At 51.7% G+C, this 25,841-nt stretch overlaps 6 protein-coding genes across 6 annotated transcripts; 1 reads left to right on the top strand and 5 right to left on the bottom strand.

Moving 5' to 3' along the window:
* Positions 1-725: 725 nt before the first annotated feature.
* D25_2 (Carbohydrate esterase 4 protein) lies at positions 726-1,796 on the bottom strand (the record flags this gene model as incomplete). Its single annotated transcript, XM_036778830.1, has 7 exons — positions 726-743; positions 798-1,035; positions 1,095-1,218; positions 1,272-1,298; positions 1,351-1,470; positions 1,521-1,611; positions 1,668-1,796. The coding sequence occupies 7 exons, from the start codon at positions 1,794-1,796 to the stop codon at positions 726-728; spliced, it is 747 nt and encodes a 248-aa protein (XP_036628219.1).
* A 1,859-nt stretch (positions 1,797-3,655) lies between these two features.
* Positions 3,656-4,956, bottom strand: D25_1 (Carbohydrate esterase 4 protein; the record flags this gene model as incomplete). Its single annotated transcript, XM_036778829.1, has 8 exons — positions 3,656-3,669; positions 3,726-3,906; positions 3,964-4,201; positions 4,259-4,382; positions 4,433-4,459; positions 4,510-4,629; positions 4,680-4,770; positions 4,828-4,956. 8 exons carry the CDS (start codon positions 4,954-4,956, stop codon positions 3,656-3,658), a joined length of 924 nt encoding a protein of 307 aa, XP_036628218.1.
* A 1,684-nt stretch (positions 4,957-6,640) lies between these two features.
* PC9H_009323 (uncharacterized protein) lies at positions 6,641-10,071 on the bottom strand (the record flags this gene model as incomplete). The annotated part of the gene is made up of 14 exons (XM_036778828.1): positions 6,641-6,725; positions 6,782-7,516; positions 7,563-7,699; positions 7,748-7,971; positions 8,019-8,136; positions 8,187-8,346; positions 8,396-8,464; positions 8,514-8,671; positions 8,727-9,077; positions 9,129-9,530; positions 9,583-9,637; positions 9,686-9,705; positions 9,758-9,840; positions 9,972-10,071. 14 exons carry the CDS (start codon positions 10,069-10,071, stop codon positions 6,641-6,643), a joined length of 2,697 nt encoding a protein of 898 aa, XP_036628217.1.
* Positions 10,072-10,690: 619 nt separating this feature from the next.
* Positions 10,691-15,474, bottom strand: PC9H_009322 (uncharacterized protein; the record flags this gene model as incomplete). The annotated part of the gene is made up of 4 exons (XM_036778827.1): positions 10,691-13,921; positions 13,979-14,976; positions 15,135-15,296; positions 15,390-15,474. The coding sequence occupies 4 exons, from the start codon at positions 15,472-15,474 to the stop codon at positions 10,691-10,693; spliced, it is 4,476 nt and encodes a 1,491-aa protein (XP_036628216.1).
* A 5,423-nt stretch (positions 15,475-20,897) lies between these two features.
* Positions 20,898-22,172, bottom strand: PC9H_009321 (uncharacterized protein; the record flags this gene model as incomplete). Its single annotated transcript, XM_036778826.1, has 3 exons — positions 20,898-21,932; positions 21,983-22,079; positions 22,138-22,172. The coding sequence occupies 3 exons, from the start codon at positions 22,170-22,172 to the stop codon at positions 20,898-20,900; spliced, it is 1,167 nt and encodes a 388-aa protein (XP_036628215.1).
* A 1,495-nt stretch (positions 22,173-23,667) lies between these two features.
* On the top strand, positions 23,668-25,756 carry PC9H_009320 (uncharacterized protein; the record flags this gene model as incomplete). Its single annotated transcript, XM_036778825.1, has 3 exons — positions 23,668-24,135; positions 24,211-24,396; positions 25,424-25,756. 3 exons carry the CDS (start codon positions 23,668-23,670, stop codon positions 25,754-25,756), a joined length of 987 nt encoding a protein of 328 aa, XP_036628214.1.
* Positions 25,757-25,841: the final 85 nt, after the last annotated feature.

Here is a 25,841-nt window from a genome sequence, read left to right as displayed (position 1 = left end):
AGGCTCCCCAGTACCTCCACAAGCCCCCTCTTACCTGCACGCGCACCTCCGATCCCGCTTCTATTGTTTCAGTCGTGAAGGAAATCGCCGCCCAAATCAAGGCGAAGGCTGGCTCTGCGTATGAGTCATACCCACCTCACATATATCTATACCCCTTCCAGATCACACTTGGCTTCGTCCTGGTTATACTTAATACTCATACCTGTGGAATACTTGTACTCGTTCGACAGACTTCATCGCTTTGTCTGTTATATTATAATTTATTACTTGTTCAACGGAGGAGATTGCGTACTCATGTGCTGCTAGACATGGCACATAGGTACTTGCGCAAGGTCCGCAATCTGTACAGCAAGTATAGGTTCAACGTGACTGCAAACACTTCGAGAACGATCACACTCGATCATGATCGAGCGATCGGGGTATTTGGCGAAACGAAATAGTACCACAGGGTAACACGGCTACTAGCAGTACAGGAGTGCATTGGTCTTGATAGGGCAACCGTACTTTATAGGACTCCATGTCTATTAGTCCGAGCTATGCGGCACAGAGTGCATGAGCGCTGTCGCAATTGACAGCATCCCGAAGAAGTTGATAAGGTGTAAAATAGAGATGTCCGAGCCGAAGCATAGTCCATATCCGAGCATAACAGAGCACCGTAACAAAATGTCGTGAGTTCGTGATAAACAGTCTAGAAGGTATGAGAGCGTGGTGGTAGGGTAAAACCTTCAGCAAGTCCAGTTTGACTATTGAAAACGGTGGGTTATTGCCAAAACTAATGAACAAGGGATGGGACGTACGTCTCTCGTTTGGGGTTCTCCTACCCACTGGTATGGTTGCTGACCGAGGCACTCAGCCAGAGTGACAAGCCTGTAGCCGGCTTGCTGCAACCGTTGTATGGCGTAAGGAACAACTTGCTCTGATGTGGACGCGATAGTTTCGTGGTTCAGAGCGAGAATGCTGCTGGGGTGTTGGCTTGCAACCTCGTCATATCTGTTTATGCTCTCCTGAGCAGAGGCCCCGAGAGAATCACCAGAACTATTGATGGATGACATGAGGACCGCATTGGTAAGTAGAACAAGGATGGATAGACGCACTCGAAGTCCCAGATTGCAACGTCTTGACCGCGAGCCCCGGAAACTTCAAGCACGAGATCGTTGTAGTTGCCGAGGGGAGGGCGCATGAAGGCGGGTTGTACACCGCAGATTCGCTGGAGGGCCACTAGTAGAGCGCATTAGCCCCAGAAGAACACAGACAGAGGGTCGTCGCCTTACATTCAACTCTCTCCATCTCGTCATGGACTGTGGGAGCAGTCTGGGTTAGTTGTGCGTCTATGAAAGGGGAGGGGCCTACTTTGGGCCGATGAGAGTGTTGCAAGATCTTTGTGGCTCCAGGTATGGGAGGCGACTTGGTGACCATTATCGTACGCGTATTTGATACGCTGTACGTTAACGTCGTCGTAGATGCAACCAACTAGAAAAGACGAGTCAGACAAGCGCATGGTCGGAAAGGAAGCTGCTTACAGTTGTTACCGTTGAAGAAGAAGGTGCCTTGGGCTCCGGCAGCACTGAGGGCGTCGCTGATATCGTAGAGCCACGCATGGGGGCCGTCATCCTATTTTGGGCATCAGCCGAGCATGACAAGGTGTGGCCACGCGGGTATATACTCACAAAAGTCAGAGCTACCGTGTTGGCAACAGTGCATTTTCTATACACTTGAGCAGGCGCACGCTTCTGCGGGGCAGCACCGACTCCGCCAAAGAGGGCAAGAGCAACCGTAACTAAAAGAGAAGCGAACATCTAGACGAAGGAGGAATTGTTAAGTGGGGGAGGGTTGAATCTTTTGATTCGTTCAGCTCATCTTATATTCCGTTGGACAGTTCAGATTACATACATATTGGGGTTGTTTCACTAAACATCGCTTTTTGAACAATAAGGGTCTACATTCACTGCACGACCCATTCTTTACGTACCAAGTAAGTAGTCTATCTCACCAACAATATCCGGCATGGCTCACCTCCAGCTCACTCTCAAGATTCGTGCTTCGTGGAGAACATCCAAAGTACTGATACGTACAGTGCCGTGGATTTTCTCGGGTTTTCTGGGTAAAATACGAGTCCCTGTAGGTCGTCTACGGTGTGGGGCCTTGGGCAGGGAGCCACGCAGACATCTGTTGCGGGCGGTTTCAAAAATCGACTACTATCACGTGTACTGTAGTGCAAACACACATAGATATGCAAAACCAATTTTAAGTTGTTGTAGATTCCATGTCCTATGCTCGGACATGAAGTATGTTTGAGAAATAGACTTCATTGAGCTACTGTAAAAATCTCAAGGCATTTGAGAAGTTGCAAGCCCATTTCCGCGGGCAAAATGTGACGTGCAAATAGTCATTTCAAATTTGACTTGAATGCTGTGGAAGTAATAACAATCCCACAGACTTCTGATTTTTTTCTTAGCTAGTATAGTAGCGCTAGAGTCTGAATCTAGAGTCCCTTGCACTCGTACCTACTGGTTCATGCACAGGAAAACCAGCAACATTTTGCGTGACAAAGAAGCTCCTATTTGCCCCTTGTTTTGCAGATCCATGTGTTGCCGAGCGAGCGGCCGAATGCATACGGCGGCACACGGCTGCGCTGCTGGGTCTGAATGACGCGTGACACACTGTGACGAAAAGTTTGCAAATCTATGTTTTTGGGTACTTGTCGTACCGGCATCGTCATTGCTCTACTACTCGGAAAGGGATTCACTCAAAAAGTTGATAGGTATTTAGACAAGATGAGCGACAACCTCTCGTAGCATGCCGGGAGTTGTAGGGACATCCAATCTGGAGCACCGGGTTGAATTGTCCAAAATTTTGCAAATCTGTCTAAGTGATAGTAGTCCCGACTGCCTTGATGTCGGCGAAAGGTGGGCGGGCAGCATTGCCCGGTTCAAGTCAATGCCCAAGAGCCAAGCTCGCCTTCCGGACTCCGGGCTCCACGAAGCCACATAATTATAGAACATCGAAGTGACGCGAGTGTCTAGATTGTTGACTGGATTCATAATCCCTTGGAGGTCTCGAGGCTCGAGGAAGGATATTCTAGTGATATTCTGGCGTGGGGGATTCAGCGGAATCATTTTGAGCTTTAAACGCCGGATGGAGCTAGAACACACCTTCTAGAGGGTCGCCCGTATCAAATCCGGGGTAGCTGAAGGGCCGTCAGCTCCATGCTTACAACGATGCCTTCAGCGCTTTAGTAGACAATTCTGAGTTCCGACGGACGTGAAGTGAGAGGTCCTTCCAATCCCCATCAAACGCCAGAAAAAATGTGACAGATTCTGGATTATAATGAGCGAAACGATGGGAAATTGTGAGGGAGCCAATGAAACGTCTACACAACAAGAGACTTTTTCCTGAGAGAGACAGGGATTGGAGGTATATTGATGGACGTAGTACGTGGTACGTGGTATGAGTATGGGGTGATCTTGTGAGTACAAAACTTGGTGTTTAGTACAAGAGGAAGTGATTTATGCAAGATGTGTACGCATGTATACTTGTGGTCACAAACATTACAATCGACGGGTAGATATAGCATCGAAGGGTGACGGGGAACGAAAACGGAGTGGGAACCGTGCATAGTCCGAGTCCTAGATTACTCCTGACTAGTAGACCGACACTACCAAACTTTGCCTTTGGATGACAAGGGAGAGATAGAGGTAAACGAGATTAGAGAGTCAATAACGGACGTAATAAGTAAGCAAATAAGTCGAAGCGAATGTCAGAGGTGAGAGGAAGTCCGATATGAGTCTGATTAATGTAGAGGTGTGCGAACGTCCCAAAGAGGCATGGGCGTAAGCCAAAATGTTCGAGATTGTCCAAGATGAAGGGTGAGGGGGCGCATCGAGCCTTTAACACTGTCCAGCTCGACTACATTTCAAGGTTATAAGGTTTGGGGCGAAAGCGACAAAAAAGGAAGTAACTTACGTCCTTGGTTTGCGGTGTGCCCACCCATTGGTATGGTTGTTGACCAAGGCACTCAGCAAGTGTGACTAGTCTGTACCCAGCGGCTTGCAATTTCTGGATGGCGTAAGGGATGACTTGTTGCGAGGTGGTGACGATGGTTTCGTGGTTCAGAGCGAGGATGTTGCTGGGGTGCTGTCTGACAACGGTGTCGTATCTGTTCTTGCTCTCTTGAGCAGAGACGCCAAGAGAGTCACCGGAGCTGTGATCAACATCGTGAGCACTGAGGTTGGGGCAATAAGATCAGGAATGGACATACTCGAAGTCCCAGATCGCGAGGCTCTGGCCACGAACAGAGGAGGCCTCACGAACAAGGTTATTGTAGTTGCCGAAGGGTGGGCGCATGAAGGCGGGTTGCACACCACAGATACGCTGGAGGGCCACTGATAAACAAGTCAGCTCATCCCTTGCACTGAGGAACGGTGAAGCTTACGTTCGACTCTCCACATCTCATCGTGGACTAGAGCAGCGTGAATAAGGACTGCGCGTCGGGGGAAGAGAAGCGCTTACTCTGATCCCAGGTGAGGGTTGTGAGATCTTTGTGGCCCCAGGTGTGAGAGGCGACCTGATGCCCTTTGTCGTAGGCATACTTGACACGCTTGATATTAGCATCATCGTAGATGCAGCCGTCTAAGAGAGAGTCAGACGCGTGATCGACGAGAAAGGAAAACCTCGCTTACAGTTGTTGCCGTTGAAGAAGAAAGTACCTTTTCCACCGGCAGCGATGAGGGCTTTGCTGATATCGTAGAGCCAGACATAGGGGCCATCATCCTATTCGTAAGGGGGAGGTTTGAATAAATCATCGCTCATGCGCGCCGTGTTACTTACAAAGGTAAGAGCTACAGTATTGGGGACGGTGCATTTACTGTAGACTTGGGCGAGAGCACGCTTCTGCGGAGCAGCGCTGACACAGCCGAAGAGGGCGAGGGCGACCGTGACGAAGAGGGAAGCGAACATGTTTATAGATTAGGGTGGGTAGAAGGAGGGGAGGGAGTATTAGTGTCGTGAAGTGGGGGGGAGTTTGGATCAGTCAGGTCCATTCTGTTCGCTTTATATTTCAGACTTTCAGCCAGATCCAGGGTAATTGAGGTTTTTCGTATTGATCTAGCCTTCAAGCAAATAAGGGGCTAAAATCCCGCATGATCCTACCGATCAATCAACACAAACTCTCCAGCATGCAGACAATCGACTCACCCCCATTCAAGTCCGTACATCTCCACAGCGACCCTCGGAGCGAACATTAATATATATATATAACCTTCGTCTCGACGATATATCTGATTCCTGGCTGCGTCCAACGACGGAGGGGTATTTTCTTCCTCTGTGGGGGTTTGTGTTGTTTTGCTGCCGCGAACGGTATTTGTCGCCGATACTTCCACGCAAGGGGTGGCTAGACACTTTTCCTAGACTTTCCTCGACTTGGAACCCTCTACGAAGAGTCCTCCGTTATGGATGAAAGCTCCGCCGCCCCTTGGTTTCACGTGTGCTAGTCCCCGACGGAAGCTACCTGCGGGGGGAAGTGCCCGCCCCGAGCCCCCCTGGACGCCTGTCCCTGGGCCACGCTCATTCGCGAGACCCCTCAATGCTCAAGTCGCAGAGGAGCTGGAGGGCATGGCAATCAACCATCGGATACCTCGAAGCTGCCCAGTACCCCTAAGAAAATCTTATGTTTGTTGCGGGTATCACTGGGCGTCGTATGACATGATCGTGTGGTCATCCGTTTACCGCTATCCGGTCTGAAAGGATCAATCAAGTAGTCTTCTTCCGATACATCCTCTCGGAGAACTCGAGTCGTTGGACGATCTAGCATGCGTCTGTAAAGCGGAATCAACCATATAGTCTAGATGCCCGGGCGCAGACCTTCTAGGGGCTCATCTTGGGCGTCGGGCAGACGGGACAGCTGGAATTGCGTGCTCCGTAAACCCATCCCCAAAGCTACGAATACCGGAGCTTGATCGTAGCATCGATTCCCTGATTCTAACTTTGAGGCTCTCTTCGCCTCCTCAACGCCTCCCCATGGGGCGAGAAGACAAATGGCGACGAAATGAACTCACAAACGTAAAGGACTTCACCTTGACTTCACCCAGCCCTCTCAATCCCCACCGAACTGCTCTGATTTTTCTGATTTGCCAATGGCCATCAAAACGCGATGGTATTGTGTCGGCGAAATTGATCACAGGGTCCTTGTTGTGCCTAACCTGCCCACGATTGTGTAGAGTGACGATAGAATGGACACCGACTGAAAAGAAGGTACAGCGTATGATTGGTGCGGTGATAAAAAATGTACATGATGGTAGAACGGATGGACGTTGTTGACGCTGCTTGACGCTGGCAGAACGGGCATCAGACGCCATTGTGGGTCCCCTATTCAATGTAGGAAGTAAGCCGTAAATATTAATGAATTATTCAACGTTCGTGTCTATAATGAGGTGACATCGGGAAGCAGAATCATTGTTGTTAGCAAATAATGATGCAAGTCAGCGCGCAATTGCAATTTACACAGCGTCAAGGCGAGGAGGGGATGTTGACATTGATATACAAAACGAGCAATACAAAAGCGATATAGCACGAATTAATCGCTACACGGTACGACACATCACAATCTAATTTAGTCTACGAGAAAAACACGAAAGCTTTGGCATTATCGAATATTTGGGTCCCCCGAAGGAGGCATTCCCTGCGTCAACTCGCTGACGTTCGAAAGGTACTGTCCCCAGTCATCCAGCCTTAACGTTTCTAATAAGCTCGGGGGCACGTCAACCTCGTCGGAGAGAGCACTTACTCGAAGCCCGATGGCGCGTTCGTCCACATGGCTATCGTATCAGGATCCAAGGTCATCTGTTGCGGCATGGAGGGAGAAGTCTGCATCATCAGGGGGTCGAGTGGTCGATTATTAACTAGAGTGGGATCGGACAAGGGTTGCTGATACTGCTGGTTATAAGGCATCCTCATCGTCGTCATCATGAGCTGTTCATAAATGGTTTGATCGGCCAACGACAGTTCGCCCGAAGGAACGGGGCCCAAATTGGACGAAGGACCTGGCATATTGGGAGGCTGAGGGGCGAAGGAAGGGTACCAGAAGCCGTTGGCATTTGCATTTGCGTTCGCGGTCGAGGTGCCAGCCTGCATATCGTTGTCGGTCCGAATCAAGCTATTGGGATCCGCTTCTCCGTGCAAGGGGAGTCGACCGAGCTCTTCGCTGTGTATGGGCAGCCCCATGGTTGACGTACCTCGAGAAGATAACGAAATCGGGTCTTTGCTAGCGATCCGCCGCGAACCAGCCAAGCTTCGGGGCATGTTGGGCGGCGACATGGTGACGCTCGCGTCTTCGGTGGTGGAAGATGCCGGACTGTCTGAGCCGCGTTCACGTTTATTGGGAGCAGGGCTTGCTTGTGGTAAAGGAAGGTCGCCAACACTCGCCAGCTCGTACAGAATGTCCCTAGAAGGAAGGTCAGTGGGGAGGTACGTGTAGAGATAATAGCGCCCAACCATAGACGACCAGCAGTCAGGATCCTGTCTAAGAGTCAAGAGATGTGATACAATCCAGTAGACAGAGAACTTGCCGTTTCTCGCTGCTCCGAAGCATCTTCATGCACTTGTGTACGTCCGCCATCTCTTTCTTGGGATCCGTAGTCAAACCCGACCGTTTACCAGCCCAAATGTTCAGCAGCAACACCACGCCCGCGGTGAATGCCGCGGACTGCGACGTGGTCAACATCTGAGGATATAGCTACAAAGATACACACACCATGAGATGCGGCTGAGGCTCCAAACACCTGCGAGAGTTGATGTCAACGATATGGCTACACGTTCGCGCGGCATTGGTGCATATCGCCATGGATGGAAAAGCGAGGGGGGACGGCTTCCGAATGAATGGCCGATGGATGAGGATCTGCAAGTGATAGTAATGGGTGTAGAGCATGGCGGATTGGGAGAAGAAGTCCAGATCCTCTCGATTTGGGTCCCATCGAACTGGGATAAAGGTGAGATAAGAGGATCGTAGAAAATCGGGGACATACGGTGGTCTGGTACAGAATCGACCCATTTGTTCAGAGCAGAGTCTAGCTCGGCGACGATGTGTTGTTCCCATTGTGCCCCTACAAATCCTAGGAGAATTTTGGATTTATTGATAGAGTACTGGGGCAGGTGTGAGTAAAGCCCGCTTCAATTAAGACGAGGAGACGTACAATAGTACGCAGAGCAATCCCTAGAACTTGATTGAGGCGGAGATAACAATTAAAGAAGGTTACCAAAGACGGTTTATTGGGAGGTTGCTTGAACGCTTGGTCAGGATCAGGGTGCTCCCAATATTCGTCGTCCACTTCCATCGGTAAGTCCAGATCAAAGCTATGGATATAAGGCACCCGCTCGTAACTCATGGCTCTGGGAAACTCACTCCTCATCCTGAATGGCAACAGGCCGACCAAGGATCGTGCTGATAACTCTGTCCATTGCGACGAGAACCCTGAAATGAGTGTCAACGAGGGAGGCAGGTAACCAGAAGAAGTACAGACCAAAATGCACGTTTCCACAGTTCATCTTCGACGGAGAGCTTGTGCGTGTGTGCTTTGCGCCTATGGGCACCTACGTCTTGAGCTAGGCGTATACCTATTCCGACCATGATCCAGCAGGCGTGAGGGGCGGATGATCCTTGTAAAAATTGAACGGTTAGCTAGATTGGGCGGGTTAACATGCGGCGGTCCAAGAGATTCAATGCCGTTACTCACGCAATAAAATTGCAAATCGTACAGTGTTGGCGGAGCAAGGAGTGACTTTCGTACCATCTGTATTTGGGTAAACCATTTCCAACCGGAAGAATGTGGTGAGTTGCCTTCAAGGAGGACGCGGGGGTCATTAGAGTACCGAGCACCGTTGGCACAGACAAGTAACACGACTCCAGCGAAAGTGTCGTTAGTGAGATGTAGCCCTTCTGCTATACCCCTTTCAAAAGTAGGTCGATGGAGTAGCGGGAAGAATATGTTATAATACTTGAAATAGGCGTCAACAAGGGGCGGTATGAGGTCGGGGTCGGGGAAAATGTAATCGGGATTCTTGGGCTCTGAGACGAAAGGTTCCCACTATACATGAATTAGGACGTAGAGACATTGCAGAAAGCATCAGAAACGTACGTCGGGTCGCGACCAGAATTCATCACGTCTGCGAGACAAGATATTCGGATGCGGAAAGGCCCTCTTTGGTTGGCCGGTGTATTCGTCCTTGAGGTCCATCGCAGCTTGCAGCAACATGGCGCCGCTTGACTTGCCGAAAAAGCGGTTTCGTATCTGATCAGTAATTTCAAGTCCCCCTAGGTCCTCCTCCAGAACGACATGACCCAGATCGTCGTCGTCGTCGGGGATGATTGTCCTCGATTGGACTTCGCCCATGGATCGAATCACATTAGACGCGAACTCGGTGGGGGATTTAGATAGGTTCGGATCCGGTGACATGGGCGCGCAGATAGGTGTTCCCGCCTCGCCGCTGGTCTCGAAGAATTGATCAAGATCTTTCGAGAAATCGCCGTCTGGATAGAGCTACACTGACGTGATAAGAGAAAATGAACGGTGAGGTTAACCGATGACGAACTCTCTTGAGCAGCTTTTCCATTTTCTCTAAACGGTTTTCCAGACTCTCGACATATCTATAAAAGGAAATGAATAAATGAAGGCGTCGGCACAGCTCGACCTACCCTTTTGGTGGGCCACGCTTCTGGAGGAGCATTGATGTTAGGGTTAGCGATAAAACAGAGGCTTATACTCACCCTCGCCGCCTCGACGTAACTGCATTCAAAGCTGTATGCGATGCAGTTTGAGCATCGATTCCCAGGCATCTGACTGCCATCGCCTAGCAAACGTATCGTTCGCCGTTCAATTTTCTGTGGAATAAATGCAAGTTGTAGACTCACAGCGTACTACATGATGATATTAAGGAGTAGTCAGAATAAATTATAACCAGGATATTACAACGATACGTACTCTTCTTGCGCCGACATATGTCACACGCCCGTTGGATTCTGCGCTTTTTTGCGTTCTGGAGGTAACTGGAGCCATCCCCTTCGTCCTCGTTTGACGACATGGTCACCGTCACAGAAGAAGCAGTCGCCAATCTTATAATGTCGCAGACTTGGGTGACGATTTCCGGCGGCTCATCCGCCGCATTGCATAAGCAGACGCGCAGTGTCCGCAGCAAATCGGCAGACTTACATACACAGCCATCATGCATCAAATCGAATGTTCAAATTCAAATCTCACAATCGTACGACTCGAAGACGTGTACCATTAGCTATATACATTACAAGGGTGGTACATGGGGCATACGCATTGATAGAGACGGTTCCTAGCATAGGAGAGCAAGATAAACAAGGAAAGAATGCGCAAAGTAGTAAGTAGGCGACAGGTAAGTAGGGTATGGGTTCAGAAGGGATATGGAAGGTTACACCTTGGATAGGCCGGAAATTAGGATCAACAGATGACGGTAGCTGGAATACTAGGCGTGTGATGGGATGGTACATATATGCAATACAAATTGATGATGAGAATGAGACGATTGACGATGCCGGGATTTGAAGTACAGTGAGTGCGAGTGGAACGTAGCCGTGATGTTGAAAAGCAAGGGTCCAGATCAAACGAGCTGTATCGGCCGTTAGTATAATCCTTGCCCAAGATTGAGAAAGAAAACGTACAATGAAACCATATTACCATCCGGAGGCATGGTAATCATCCGCCCAACTACGATTACGAGTCTTCGCTAATACCCTACGCATCCTCTCCTCATTCTCTTTTGCTTCCAATTCACGTTGACGCTGACGCTCTTTCTCCTCCTCCTCTCTTACGCTAGTATTTGAGGTCTTCGCGCTCAGTTGAACCATGCTAGGTGTCGTTGTGAGATGGCCAGGACGTCCAGCTGCACCCTCCCCAGTACCAGTACTTCGACGACGCGGCCCTAGGTTCATTTTGCTTACTTGTCGTTCCCAAAGGAGATTCCTCCTTAGACTTTCAGGCATTTCTGACTGAAGGAATCGTTGGCGTGTCGTCCGAGGAGTCGAGGGTGGCGACGGAGGAGGGAGATTGTATGGATGCGCGAGAGGAACAGGAGTAGCTGATACCCGCGCATCATGGGAAGACGTCGACTCGCTCGTTGTCAAAGCACGAATTGGCTCAGGCCGCTTGGGTGCAGCGTCCGCGCGTTGCTTGCCATTGGCCACAGCCCCACGGCGTCCAACCATTTGAGCGAGTTTCTGATAGACGTAGGACTCCGACATCGGCACAGAGTTATCGGCGTTGTCGTCGGTATCTGTATCATCTTCGAGTTCTTCCTCTTGAGGACGACCTTTGGGCCTGTACGGTCCCGAACCACCGCTTTGGTTTGGGGCAGGGACGTTACTGACGGTGACTTGAGCTGCCAGAGGCATAGCAGCGGCCCCCTTTGTACTACGCCAACTACCGACGATGGGCGGAAGCTTTGGGGCTTGTTCGCTCGGACGTCGGACGTGGCCGCTCGTGATATCCTCGATACTGGGGAGTGTCGCGACCACGTTACCACCACTACGAATGGCAAACCCTCCAGCTCCGGCGCTAACAACCCTTGGTACCGTTGCCATTTTCCGTAAGTCGACGGCTGAGTAGCTCTGCCTGTACGGATGATTAGGCGGAAAGATCGAGGGATCAGGGTTCATCAACTGGCTGAGCAAGCCCGACCTCGTCCTCTGCATGGTTGGCTGCACTGGGACCTTCGTAAACAGCTCGCGTTGGCGTTGAGCTTCTACAGCCGCAGCTTGCAACTTCAGAGCAGCCTCGTCCTCCTTCGACAATAACCGTCGTGACGCCTGTGCTTGTGGGTGAATGGCAGTAGAAGTATGTCGACGGTGTAGTTGCGGCGCCAAAGGGCGCTGATGTTGTTGTTGAAGGCCGGAAGACTTCGTTCGCTGCGCCGGTGCAGGGGCTGGAGCTTGCAGAGGCGACTTGGCCTTGCCCTTCGATGGTCCCCCTGTTCGCGAATGTCCTGAAGAGGGACCTTTGCCGCGACTGCCTACGCTCCCTCCTCGTTGGTGCGAGCGCTTCACAACACTGCTGGAGCCTCCCTTTTGACCCTTCGCGAAGCCCACTTCGTCATCGTCTCCTTCACTGATATCTTCGCTTGCCCAGGATCCAGCCTCCTCCTCCTCCTCCTCTTCGGAATTACTCTCGGTCTCGTAATCCTCAGATGATGTGTTAGTCACGACGACACGTTTACGCGAAGGTTGAATAGCGGCAGTGGCGGCCTCTGGGTTAAGCGCAAGCGATGCCGGATTGGGGAGCCTTGCGACTACATGAGGCGGAGACGACGAGATAGGGAGTTTGGCTGGTTTGTTGGTGGTTTGGCCTTCCAGAGACGGAGGCGACTGCCGGTCCCCATTCGGCACGATGTTGTTAGAGCGAGCCGCACCGGGCATCTTCTGCGTCAGCTCACGTGCACCACCGCTGCCCCCAATTGACGCGCTAGCGCTCCTACTACTAGTCTCTCCGCCCTCGCCAATCTCGACACCTTCAGACGAACCACTACCAATATTGAAGGAGGCGCGATGCATGACTGCGTTAGGACGAGGTGGGGCAAGTACTTCGGCTCGCGATGACTTGCCCTTCCCATTCGAGACTACGGCCTTCTTGGTCGAAAGCTCGTCCGCGTGAGCAGCAGTCGTGGTTGGCAGGATTCCACTGCTCGCTGCCCTCTTCATCCCTAAAGCGACCTTGCCGGTGATCCCCGTTCTCCCGACAACTCCTTTACTCTTTGTCATCGTCAACCCACCTCCAAGACCCAGTCCCTTAGACCTCGCACGCGTCCCACCAGTCAGACTCGTTGTTGACGTGGTTCGCTTGCTTGCAGTAAGCGCACCCGATGACCTGTTCTTGGTGCGCGATGGCGGTCGGGCGTCACGGCTGAGACTGCGCTCTTTGACGGCACCCGGATCGCCATCTTCGCTTTGCCATGTCTTGCGAGCTGTCACTTTATCCTCGTCTACGACCTCCATCGCAGGCTCCCGTCCGCGCTGAGCCACCCGAGGGGCTACTACGACAGTAGGCTTACCCATATTGGCATTCTTTGAACTATCGTCGCTGCAGGCAAGGTCTGTACTACTCGAGGCGCCAGGAGAAACAACCGAATCCGGCGAGCGCTCAGGAGACTGAAGAAGGAAGAATCGGCGATCGGAGGGCTTCAAGGTGCGATCCTTATCCACCATCACAGATAGGCCTGGCTTCGAAAGTTGCGGGCTGATGCTCGATGGTGGTTTTCCTGGGGGCAACTCGTCTCTCTGATCAGGGACAGGCAAAGGTCCGCGGGCACTGGCGGTAGTTCCCATACAGGCCAATACGGAGCCAGTACGGGTGCGATCTGTATCCAAAGTCGCGTTAGCATTAGGGGTGGGAATGGAGCTTGTCGTCCTAGGACTCGATGGCGCAGGAGCGTTCGCCGTGGGTGAAGAGCTCTGGATATTGGCTGAATTGCTGGTCTGATCTGGTCCCAGTCCAACGCCACACGCCGTTACGAATGAAGGGACAGTGGCAGAAACCAATGTAGGCGTAGCGGGAGGAGTCGGATGAGGGGTTGGCTGAGGTGTGGGATTCACAACGACAACAAGGGGTGCTAGAGCGAGGTTCACGCTACCGGGATTTGTAGTCGGTGTGCGCGGTGAGGTACGAAGAAATGCCGTGGGGGTGTGAGGATGAGATGCGACAGGTGAATGAAACTGTGGTGTGCCTGGTACAGAATGTGTTGGTGAGCGATTAGGGGTAGCGGGATTCGATGCGGGAATATGCGACGCAGAGGTCACGTATACAGGAGCCGGAGCATGTTGAGGTGATGGGCTAGGGGAAGGAGTGATAGTTACAGCGACGGTGGGCGAAACCGGTTTACAGGACGCCTCGCTTGGAGGTTTATCGTAGAGCGCCTGAATCGGTGCGATAATCAAATATGCGAAAATTGGGAGAAATAATGCGGAACTTACCGAAGAGGCCATGTTCAAGTTCATACCGACAGACTCATGTTCAGGTGTTGGGAGCGGACACTGGCGTCGAGATGGGGAGCAGAATTTACCATTCAGCAGTATGGGCGATTGAATTGACCCGGACAATGAAGGTATTAAATCGCGAGGATGCTGCTCGCTGAGGGCCGAAGAGAACGACACATCTCCAGGAATGATATCAGATATCATCCTTCCAACGGTGAGCGGTGAGCGATGCGTATGCAATATTCGACGGCGGGGTCCGTCCGTTACCAAAAAGCCGGGAGGAGGCATTTTCGACGTCGTCATCGTTGAGCCATTTGTCCTTATGATTGCGTCCGCCACATTATCCGTGCTTGAAACAATACCAGCGTTTGACCTGATTGAGCCTTGCGCTACTTTCCTATTCCCCCCGGAACCACTATCCCGCTCGGAGATATCATGCCTTCGTCCAGCATCAGGCCGACGGAAATCACCGTTAATTTCATTATCTCCGGCGCCGTTATGGGTAACATCGTTGCCGGCTGCTGTTGTACTGGGTGCGGGGTACGGGCTAGCATCAGTGGATGTTTGATCGGCGGCAACAGTTTGAGATGGAGTTGGGGACGAAGGACAAGGTGAGGGAGAAGGGGATGTTATCGGTGAGGGGATGTGCGACTTCGTGGATTTTAGGTGGCAAGACGGACAGGTAGTTTCCGAGACGTGGACAAGGGGAGCCGATGTTGTGGGGAAGGACAGTGTACCTCCACCTGAACTTGACATAAGGCGCCCTAACTGGTCATCCGAGGAGTTCGCACCTGAATCTGATTCGCTGCCACTGCTACCATTCGCAGACTCTGAAAAAGCGATGACGGAGGCAGAAGGCGAGGAAAATGATCCAAGGGAAGGCGCAGGTGATCTGTACGCCGCAGAATAAGATGGATTGGCCAATGGTGTGCGTGAAGCCGTTAGTGTCGTGGAAAGTGGCGGAGGCGAAGGATGAGCGTGGATTGTCCAGCCATCTGTATCAGCCATGAGATAACATCAGCAAAAGGTCAGCGAGAATGAAATGGAGGTAAGACGAAGGGGATTCCACAGCACCAACAGCACTTCCAGGAGCATCAAATCAAGGAATCGGAACGGTGAAAAACCCGAATGAGGTCGTGAATGGTAGACTCACCAGTTTCAGAAGAGGAGCGGGAAACCCCGTCGTTGATGGAATCGTTCTGGGCATGGATGCACGTACGATGGCGGTCAACGACCATCCCGCGATGCCATAGCCTCCACGAGAGATTCTCCAATCGTTCTCCGTCTTTCAAGCTCCCTTTGCATTTCGAGAAGACTAGACGTTGATGATATCAATGCATTGCCGGGAAAGTCAAAGTCACGGTTCATGAGAACCCGACACACTGCGCGGAAGAGATAGATAACTCACGCGCCCAGAGACTACCTGCATTGTCCACCTCCCTAAGAACGTCCGAAGCAATGGTCAACAGTGGCGAGGGCTGATTGTCGAGCATGATGGTGGTTCAGAGACAAGAGTGCGAGTGTCTCAATTAGAGTATGAAGCCGAAGTCGAAGGCAAAGTCAAATACGCCCGCCTGACCCTCTGGGTTTGGAGTATCCGAGGAGGGCTTGATGCTGACCGAGTGGCGTCGAGAACAGCGACGGCAGCGACGGGGGCCTCGGGGGCACTGGTCCTAGAAGGACGACGTTGTGGACTGAGCTGAAGTTAGTGAAGTGATGACTGTTTGGTTCCGCACTTGCTCCTTCGACAAGGCTGCCTGTTCCCCCTCCGGATTCGGCCCGCGGGCAATCACAAGAAGTCGCACACCTGATTTTGGGCCGTGGGAATGCCCACATCGGCCTCGCGGCTGTTCTCATGACCTTGGATGTCACACATTTCGGTGTTTGCCTGCATGAATCTTGGTGATAATCGATGACAGCCTCCTCATGAGCCACCCGTGCACTCGAGTACTCGGTCCTATGAACATGGAGCTTTCTCCAGATATCTCTGTTCTTTGGCTCATCTCGGAGCTCAGCTACTCGGGCTCCAAACCGTCCGACGGGAGTATTTTACCTCTTCTGGTATAGGCGCGGCCATCCGAAATAATAATATTTTCACGTCCACAAGCAGCCCTTTCCCATCGCACTTTGTCCTAGATCCACATCTTGAAGGCTGAACTCAAAGGAGCATGTCCTCGTTTACCTTTTCGACCCGACAAATTCGTTTCTAGACAACTCGTGCCAGTTCCCGTGCTTCGTGCTTCGACAACGGTTAACCTAAACCTCGTACAAGCCTGGCTGCAGCTTGTATGCATCATCGCCGGCTAACAGCCATATCGTCCATCGCTTGGAAATGGCAACAGCTGGCTTGGATGAATGCTGGTGCACGGCGGCCGGATTTTTTACCTAACGTTAAAACAGCTCAGGCGATCCTAACAACTATCGACCAAAAACAAATTCTGGACCCACAACCCTCAGCAACGCGCTATTGCGACTACGGCGTCTTCATCTGCAGCCGCTGAATACTGATCGTATGTTCGGTTCCATAACCAACGACGGTCGCCGAAGTTCTGCGCCCACATCCCGCCGCTTCAGTCGGCTACACGGTTAACCGATTAATGGTTCGAAACGAATCGCTTGACTTTATGTACTTTCTTCGTCAAATCATACCTTGTTTTTGTTACGCGTTCTCAAAGTTCCTATCATCCTGGGGAACGTTGAAGCTCAAGTGCACGGAGCGCCGTGAATCCGGTTGCGTAAGTACTCGATGGAAGGCATTCGTACGTATCGTGAGGACCGCTCAGCAGATTCTTGAGGCAATGCTTACTACGGTGAAGTGTAAAGTCTCAAGCTGACTGACTCTATAGACTCCGTTGCGGGGAAAGGCACAGCATAAACCCGCGAGACCAACAACAAGCGCAGCATGCCCAGCAGCTATGTATGGACCACCGCAAATCCGGGGTTCCCAACACCCGACCTGCCACATCATCACCGTACGCTTGCCTCGGAGTGATTCTGGTAACAGCCTCCGGGCTTCGCCACTCCAAGTATAGGCCAAGCGCCAACTGTAACCAGTCGGAGAACATACGCAAGTGTTGCAAGGCCAGCCGCATCCGCATCTCCAAACCCCATGACCATCATGATGATATCCGATGGCATTCATATGGCATACAGGTGACCAGCGCAGTAGTCGCTGATTGAATAGAACAGTGAAACGTATCAGTCCATATCAGCCGCAGGAGATGCTTATAACCTGTCATTGAATATATGTACATCGTCATCAGGCAACGTTGGAGGAACTCCTGATTAGATATTAGGTTGATATGGGCATCTATCTACAATGTATCACGAAGTCGTCGCATAGTGCTGGAGCAGAATATTTCAACAGCGGATAGACATCTTGCATCAATCCACCGATATCGAGGCTCAAGGTCGATACCTGCGGCTGAGTCACGATATTAACACTAGACACAGCTTGTATTAAACGGCAAGACAGCATTGAAACTGATCATCAACCGCCGCCGTCTAACTTGATAGGTCCTCAAAATCACAGACTCCCCAGTTATACCGCCCAAGGTATATCGTGAACGCCACTATTTACGATTAGATGTGTTGTTCACATAAGAGCGAAGGCGCAGCCGCCGGTAAGTCTATGTCCTACGTGACTTACTGCCGAAATAGCTCTTCAGCTAAACTAACGGTAAGCCAAAGTAGGGACTTCGTTAGTGTCATACATGCTAATGGGTTGGTTTGATCGGACGATATAAACGAACATCAATTTGCACAGTACAAGCGGAAGTAATTTCACTGAACAAGGCCCGCCAAATTTCCAGGAACGTAGCTAACGAAGTTCTCGATATCAGCACGTCTTTTGTTGACCCATTTTATGCTTCCGATTGTCGCAACAAGGATCCTTTTCATTAGGTCGCGATCTACTCAGCCACATCCACTTCTGCTATCTTTTGCGCCAAGGCCTTCATAGATCTTCCAAGGTACGCCTCCGTGCATCCATCAGTGGGCCCTTCACCAGGCCCCGCTCGACGACTCCCATCACCCCATTTCCCATCAATGACCTACTGAGCCATCGTCTATAGTGAACCGTGATCTTGCTCACTTGACATGGCCCCATCAAACGACGGTAATGAACTAGGTATCTTATACAGTAATTCAGCTGCGCTGTCTCTCGGACCAGTACTTCAGAAAGTGGCGCATGGCGCCTGGCTGCAAAGGGTCACCTGGTCGACGCGACTAGTCAATTGTGTTTAGGCCATACGAGGTCGATCTACTAGAAGCCTGTACTAGAAGCTTCGACAAACTTGAACGGTCCACTGTAGAATTCCTTAAATGTCGACGGTGATCTTCTGTCGTTGTTCATTGGAACCCAGAACGCCCAACGGGGACTCAGAGCCTTGAGGCTGGCCTCAGAATCGCGGAGGGCGAACTCGACCACACGGCTGAGTCGAGGTGTAAGGGAGCGCAAAGGGTCGGTCGGGCATCATAGAAAACTGGGGAAGGTCTCCTGGCAGGGTATCGTAGTTAGGGGGTGCTGCTAAGCATTTCAAATAGTATGGCCTCAGAATGCGAGCCTGCGTCAGGTCTTCAGGTCCGGGCATCGGTACTGCTACGCTCCTGGCAAAAAAATTGTTAATTGCTAGCCGTCGTTGAACCTTGAACCGGTTCTACGTAGAACTTGATCACAAAGGCTACCTGGTCGTCGGTCTGAATTAATTTCCGACTCGAGGACGCTGTTGTCCACCAGTTAGTAGTCAGTACGCTGGTGTTGGTCTCAAAGGAATGTATACTCCAGTGTCCGACATTACCAGCTAATATCATGAGGCCTCGGTCTCCGAGTTCTGAGTAGTGTACCAATAAGTATATGATAGCGCCGCGCGAGCTATATACTCACACCTGACCAGAGGTGAACCGTCCTAAGCTTTTGTAGAAGCATGTGGACAACAGGGCGTGTAAATTAATCTTACTAACTGGATATGTGGATGTTGCTTCGAGTAGCCTCGTGTAGCATTTCGATGATAGAAATTGCATAGTCGGGGACTGCTGAAAGGCGGAATGCTGCTAGAAGCACTACAGGGGTTTGTCACGATCTAGACTCTACCTATGTTAACAGGTTTAGTATGTTATTAGAATACGTGCGTAGTCCAGGACTCAGCGACTTACGAATGCAGACACCGACGATCAACTTAGGCTCCTCGGGCGATATTGCTGAGTCGGAGCGGGGAGATTTAGATCAATCCCAGAGTGGATTACCCCAGTACCTGCAAGTGACTTACTGTCAGGCGAGCCGGGGTAATATGAAGGAGTTTGAAGGGTGTGAAGGTGCGCGTAGTCTTCTTAGAAGCGTGATTTTGGCGTGGAAAGTGCTGAAAAGAAGTAAATTGCGAGAACAACTCCAGTGTTCGCATCATACGACGTTGAGTGTTACGTACGGCTCAACCCACTTGCACCCGGCAGATGAGAATGAGATCAATTGGCCTGTCGGGGAAAGTTTGTTTGGGCCTAACGGTGGTTAACGGTGGTATGGAAAGGAGTCGCTAAGGGGTCTCTAGGGGTGGTCAGCTGAGTATATGGCTCGAGTCTTGTTAGGATGCAGGCATCAATTGCGCCGCGAAACGAGTACTGCATGCGCTGCCATTGACGATAGAACGACTTGTCGCCCAAGCCAAGTGCGCAATTGTCAAGGAGATTTCAGTAACCTTAGGAGCCGCATGTCGATAAGCGAGCGGGGATCTGTGCTGTCCTTTGTGCAGGTCCATGCCACTGGATACCGCCTTGGAAGCCACATGATGCATGATCGCCACAGCGTAGAAGTTCCCTCGAAGGCAACTTGAAGGCGAAGGCAGACCCACGCGGACACTTGCGCTCTGGCTATTCCAAGCCAATCATGGACCGCTGATAGTGATGATGGATCTGTCATTAGGTCTAGAAATAACGATGCTGTTGTATCGCCGGATACTCATATGATGAAAGTTGAGTACATACTAGGCGAGGGAGATCAACGTAGGGCTAGGTCCTCAATCCTAAACATGTGGTAACCGCCGGGACCGACAGGAGGGGTGTCCTCGCCGTGCGTAGTCAGTACTGTAGCGCAGTGACTTCATTATACGCTCTCAAAGAAATGGCATAGAGTACATATTATTATTGCATTGTCTATTCAAATTATATACCAGATGTCAGTTATGTTTACAATACTAGAAGCACAAATGCACATGTGGATGCCCACCATACAAGATTATACATAGAATGTATCCGGGCATAACAAGATCACCAGAAGATGGGGTGAGGAGTGGTGGGAGAGAAATATCGACAGAGGTTGTACACCGATGGTAAAAGCCAATGAATGATGAAGCATAACAAGGCGCCCGAAGCGCCGCTTGATCCAAACAAGCTCTACTTCGGCGGCCACGTCAGACAGGACGCAGGTATCGGGGGAGTGTGGAATGAGCTTAACCCAGTTCGGAAGGGAAGCAAGACAGTGCCGCCCACGGACATGAGAACCAGAGGACGGATTGTATTCGGCGTTGAGGGGGAGATCTGAATATCCAAACGGCAGACACTGAACCCCATTTCCACGTCCGAGACAACACAATCTCCATTGGTGGGTCGTTCCTTCCACGACGTTGACATGAAAGAGCCCGGTGGCGTGAAAGGATACGAAAGCTGGGAATCTTCGGTGGGCGACTCCAGGCGACTCCAAGAGTATTCGAATATCGGACATAGGTGGGCGACGAGTAATATATTATAGCAATTAATAGCCATATAGTTAACTTTTCAAGGATGTATGACTTGAGCGAGTGTATTGAATGGATGAAATGCTAACGGCGTTGCCGGCAGTTCCATTACGTGTTTTTGACGACGATTACGAGTTGGGATGGTGCAGGGGAGAACATGAGGCGGACGGGAGGCGGAAGGGTTGCGCTGATCACGAGAGAAGAGTGTTGCTAAGGTAGGGAGGCTGAGAGGAGACAGGGACCATGGGAGTAGGCGAGGCGATTGGATACGGGTACATATGCATCGACACGGGCTGCATGGCAGGTAAAGACAGGGGCGCCGACGTTGGGGAAGACACGAGGCTCGCCGGCGCCGGTGATGAAGACACTGGCGATGGCGAAGGCTCGGGCTCAACTGCGTCGAAGCAGCATGTTCCCTTCTCCAGATGATACTTGAGACCGTTCGGGTTGAGATACGATTTTGTGCAGCCGGCATGCGGGCACTTGTAGGCCTTCTCCCTGCGCTGCTTGCTCGCTGCCTTCGCTGCAGCTTTTTCGGCCGAGAAGGCACCCTTGGCCTTGCCCTTCCCACCTTTGGTAACGGTGACCTCCTTTCCCACGCCGCGCTCACTCCTATTCTGCGCTTTCATGCCCGTTCGATCCTTGCGCATGATTGAGGGCACGTAACCATCCTCTTGGTCGTGTGGCAGGATGTCAATGCTAGCGTTGCCCATGAGCGAGGCTAGAGCGAATGGCATGTCGACCTCGGGAAGCATGGGAGCGGATGGGCAAACCGGGGACGAGAGCGCCGAGCTAGACGCAGTCGATGGGAAGGATGATGACCCAGAAGAGGATGGCGACGGGGAAGACGGGGAAGAATAGAGCGGTGATGAGGGGGTGGGAGAGGAAGGGGGAGGCGTGCCTTCGAATTGATCGAATTCGGGGAACTCTCGCGCGAAGACGGGTGATGTTGAGGACACGAGCCCGAACTCGGAGTCCGGTGAGAACAGCTCGGTATCATAGTTTTGTCCAAACCCTGGGAGGTAGGCCGACTGCACAGCATCGATGAACGGCGATTGAGAGAAGGGAGCGAGTTGAGAGTAGGCGATCCCAGGGTTGCGGTTCAGTTGGAGCGCCTTGACAGGAGAGGGCCGAACGTCGGCCAAGGCAATGTGCTCGTCCTCATAGTGACCAACGAGGCCATGGAGAGAGAATGTCGAGCTCTCACAGCAAGCGAGGTTGGAGAACTGCTTCCAGTCAATGTCATGTCCGTAACATGAACGACACGAGTACTCACGAAGCGCCGCTCAAGATGATGGATGCGATCAATGTTCTCTGACAATGTATGACTCTCTGCCTGGACGTTCTGGAGGTAATCTTCAGGCGACACGGGGCTACGTCGTCGGTGTGAATATCGAGTGAAATGGTGTGATGCTACACAAAGGGGCTCACCTGGCAGAGAAGATGCTCGAGTATGTCGATTGCATTTTGACGGAGGAGTGGCTTGAAGCGAAGGTGATTATTGACGGAGGGGGCGAAAGATTAAGTGGGAGGAATGGATCGGGGCACACGAGATATAGCCTGAGGGTGGGACAGGTGACGGAGCAATATGGAAGACGCGCTGGAGACGCGTAGACTAAATATTACGATTCTGTTGATAATCAATCCGAAGTTCATTGTTATGTAGGTTCGAATGCAACTCACAATGGGATATCAACAACGAGGCTACGGAGAGGCAACGTGGCTTGCGGGCGGTCTGAACTGACTACTAAATAACGGTATACAGGAACACGAGGCAGGTAGCTCACCAGTTAAGTTTCGCAGATGTGCGGATCACTTGAGCGAGAAGTGAGTTCCGGGGCTTCCGTGGGTGATAGAAGGCTTTCTCCGTGTACCGTTCGCGAACGAAGGAGTAGTGGTCGAGTAAGATATGGATATGGGATGATCTGCAAGAGCTTCGGTGGTGACTCGTTCTATGTCGAGAGCAAAAGGTTGATTAGGTCCACGGGGGAACAAAGGCGTATGTGGGGGGGGATATAACGGTTGTAGAGTCTATGATTCCAGAAAGTGACTTTGGATGTCGTGATGGCGACTCCTGGGGGGTGGGTTTACGAAATTTACTGATCAACATTTGTATCAATCGGCCTTTCCATATTTCGCCTGGTCTCTAACGCCAGGAAGCGCATGAAAAAAAGGGAGACATGGTACCTTACGCTTAGGGCCAGGGCCGTGAGATCATCAAACATCGACGACCACCCAGCGGCGACTAAGATGAATCTCATATCCATTTCTCCCAGCCCTGTGACGGTGGCGCTTGCTCGTTTGCTCAGTTTGCGCTGAGTTTCGCGCTGACAGCAGCGATGCTGGCTTGCTGGCTGCACAGGAACGCCCTCCCCCCGACGCTCCGTCACCGCCTCATGCCTTTGGTGCGGTCTCGTTTATGCAATGGATACGACTGGATACAGGTGGCAACGACTCGGCTGCTGTGAATTCGAAGCGAATACGGAGCATGTGGCGAGGAGGTCGAAGGAAGGTGCAATTTTATGCCCTCCATGGGGATAGGGAATGTCGCTATTGTTTCCCGAGCCTGTGAAGTCGTTCGACTTCCGTACTCAAGCTTAAGTCGCACTCGCTACCTACAGCGCATGTACGCGCTTGAGAAATCGGTACTAGACGTCTTGAATAATAGTATGAGGGTGTATGTTGCAACTGCTGTGATACGCGTTTCAGGTCCTTGCAGAATTTGAAATCCAGCACTAAAGTGAGTGCCGACTCACCGAAACTGACCACCGACACTACACCGCCTTTTCTTTACTTCATTGACGGCGTCACAATGAGCTTTTGAAAAAAAAAGGCAAAACACCAGGAGGCCATTGTGTCAATTGAAGACAAGTTTGAAGCCTCGTTCCAAAGCCGCATGTGTGGGCGCTTGAAGGCGCTTGCGGTCTACAAGCAGGCTGGAGCAGGGCTTACAACGCGCACATGGATATGGAGCCGGAGAAATCAGCCTCAAAGTCGAGATCACAAGCTGTCGACATCCTCGTCGTCGGAGCCGGCTGGACGTCCACTTTTCTCATCCCAATATGCGAAGCCCGTGGATTGACCCACGCAGCAACATCGCGAAGCGGGCGTAATGGGACCATCCGATTTGAGTTTAATCAGGAGCTCGGTCTAGGCAGTGGTGGTGGTAGCACCGGTGGAGAGGGGAACCATGAAGCGGAGAATGGAGGCGGGAATCAAGGGGAAGCAGCGGCATCGGGGGTGGGAGATGTTCATCGCGACGACGAAGAAGGTTTCGCGCGCCTCCCGCAGGCACAAACTGTCCTAATAACCTTCCCTATCACCAAACCTGGCGCCGTTGCCAGGCTCGTTCGTACGTATATGCGTCTGCATGTACCCGAGGGCTCCAGTGCTCAGTTTATCCAACTTGGGGCGACGAGCATATGGGACGTACGTTGAATTTATTTAGTGCACTTATCCATGGAGATTCGCTCACCCGACAACGGATCACAGGGAGTAGCAAAGAACCTGCACCGTTGGTGTGACAGGCGGTCGCCGTATACGCGCACTGACCGTGCGGCCTCGGAGGACGAACTTCTGGCTATAGGGAATGGTACGGTTCTCAATCTCGCCGGTCTATGGGGCGGTAAACGCGATACTCGTAACTGGGTGGGCAAGGTCGCCCCGACGAAGGAGGCATTGCGGAATAAGGTGAGCTTGTGTTCCTTTCGTCCTTGTCGTTTGGGCGTTCGTGGGGGCAGTGAGCGCCGTTCGTATCCCCGATGAGGCTGCGGACCTTCACGTACGATTGCCCTCTCACTGGCGACCCTCTGCGAGGTCAAATTTCGTTGCCTTCGACCAAGATCACGGCCAGGACATCACGCATCTCATCCCTGGCGGTTAAACATGCATCTAGACAACCTCCAGAGGGCTATTCTGATCGCTAGCTATCTTATTACTAGCGGTAGCTCCACCCTTCAATTTCCCTGCTCCGTCGTTGCCAGTTCCCTTGCGTGCTGATCAGAGCACATTCGACATCCGCCCTCCTCGCATTTGGTGACTCTCTCGAGAAACGCCTACCTCTTCCGTCGGCTTGTCTAAATGGTCTTCCATTCCAATCGCTGAGCGCTGAGGAAGCAGATGTTCGGAAGTCGGATCATTCGAGGCGACTTACTGTTGCTGGGAGTGTGTTCATCGCAGCCCATTTGTCGGAAGTTCCTACCACGGTGTTCCTTGGCTGCGAAACACCGAGACTGGGATTCCATTCCTCCAAACATTTGATCTACTTCAGACGCTGCTGGCCGTATTCCCCGATGCATATCCTACTTTGAGAGACTGGCTGGTCACCCGAATCCCTCTTCCTAACGGTCCGAGGCCCGCATGGGCCTCCACAGTAGCGCTGCTTTAACTCGTCGACACTAGCCCATGCCCCCATCACTCCCGGCACTTAGCGGGTGTGCAGTGTACTGGGTTTGACATGCTCAGTCTTGTGAGCTTGGTTATCGTTAGCCCTCTTTCTCCACTAACTTAGTGCTTGAATATTTAGCCAGGCCCGCACACCAGAAGACGGAGGGTATCACCCCAAGTTTCTTAAACTCAACCTTTCGAAGACCTTTTTCTGAGCCCACGCAGTAACGCCGCGAAAGGATTCTATCTTCGTCCTTTTATATGTTCTTTCATATGTTCTTTAATCTTAATTCTGTCATCTCTGCCCGTCCTCATGTTTTACTATGAATAGGGCAGCATCCACATGATCCACGGCCACGACGTCGCGCGGGCTATCCTTGCCGTACATGCAAACTTTGACAAGGCCGCTGGGCAGCGATGGATCCTCAGCGATGGTCGTGTCTACGACTGGTGGGACTTGGCGTCAGCGTGGGGTGTACGGGACTCACCAAGCGGTGATCGTGGCCCGCATCCACTTTGGGTCCTCGAACTAATGCAAGAAGCTGGAGTTCGTGGACTTCCGCGCGACGTATCGCTGCTAGGCCGTGCACTTGACTCCAGAGACTTCTGGGTTACGTTCGGACTTACGCCCGAGAAGGCGCGGTTAGATTCGGGAGACGTGTAACCTCACAACTAGTGACTTATTATTCTTTGACTACACGCTACTTGACTATGAAATCATACAGGGCTACTTCCATACAAACACGTCC

The sequence above is a fragment of the Pleurotus ostreatus genome, assembly GCF_014466165.1.
Source record: "Pleurotus ostreatus strain PC9 chromosome Unknown scaffold_7, whole genome shotgun sequence".
Taxonomy (NCBI): domain Eukaryota; kingdom Fungi; phylum Basidiomycota; class Agaricomycetes; order Agaricales; family Pleurotaceae; genus Pleurotus; species Pleurotus ostreatus.
Note: the sequence above shows the minus strand (reverse complement) of the source record. Positions and strands in the feature narration are given on the sequence as shown.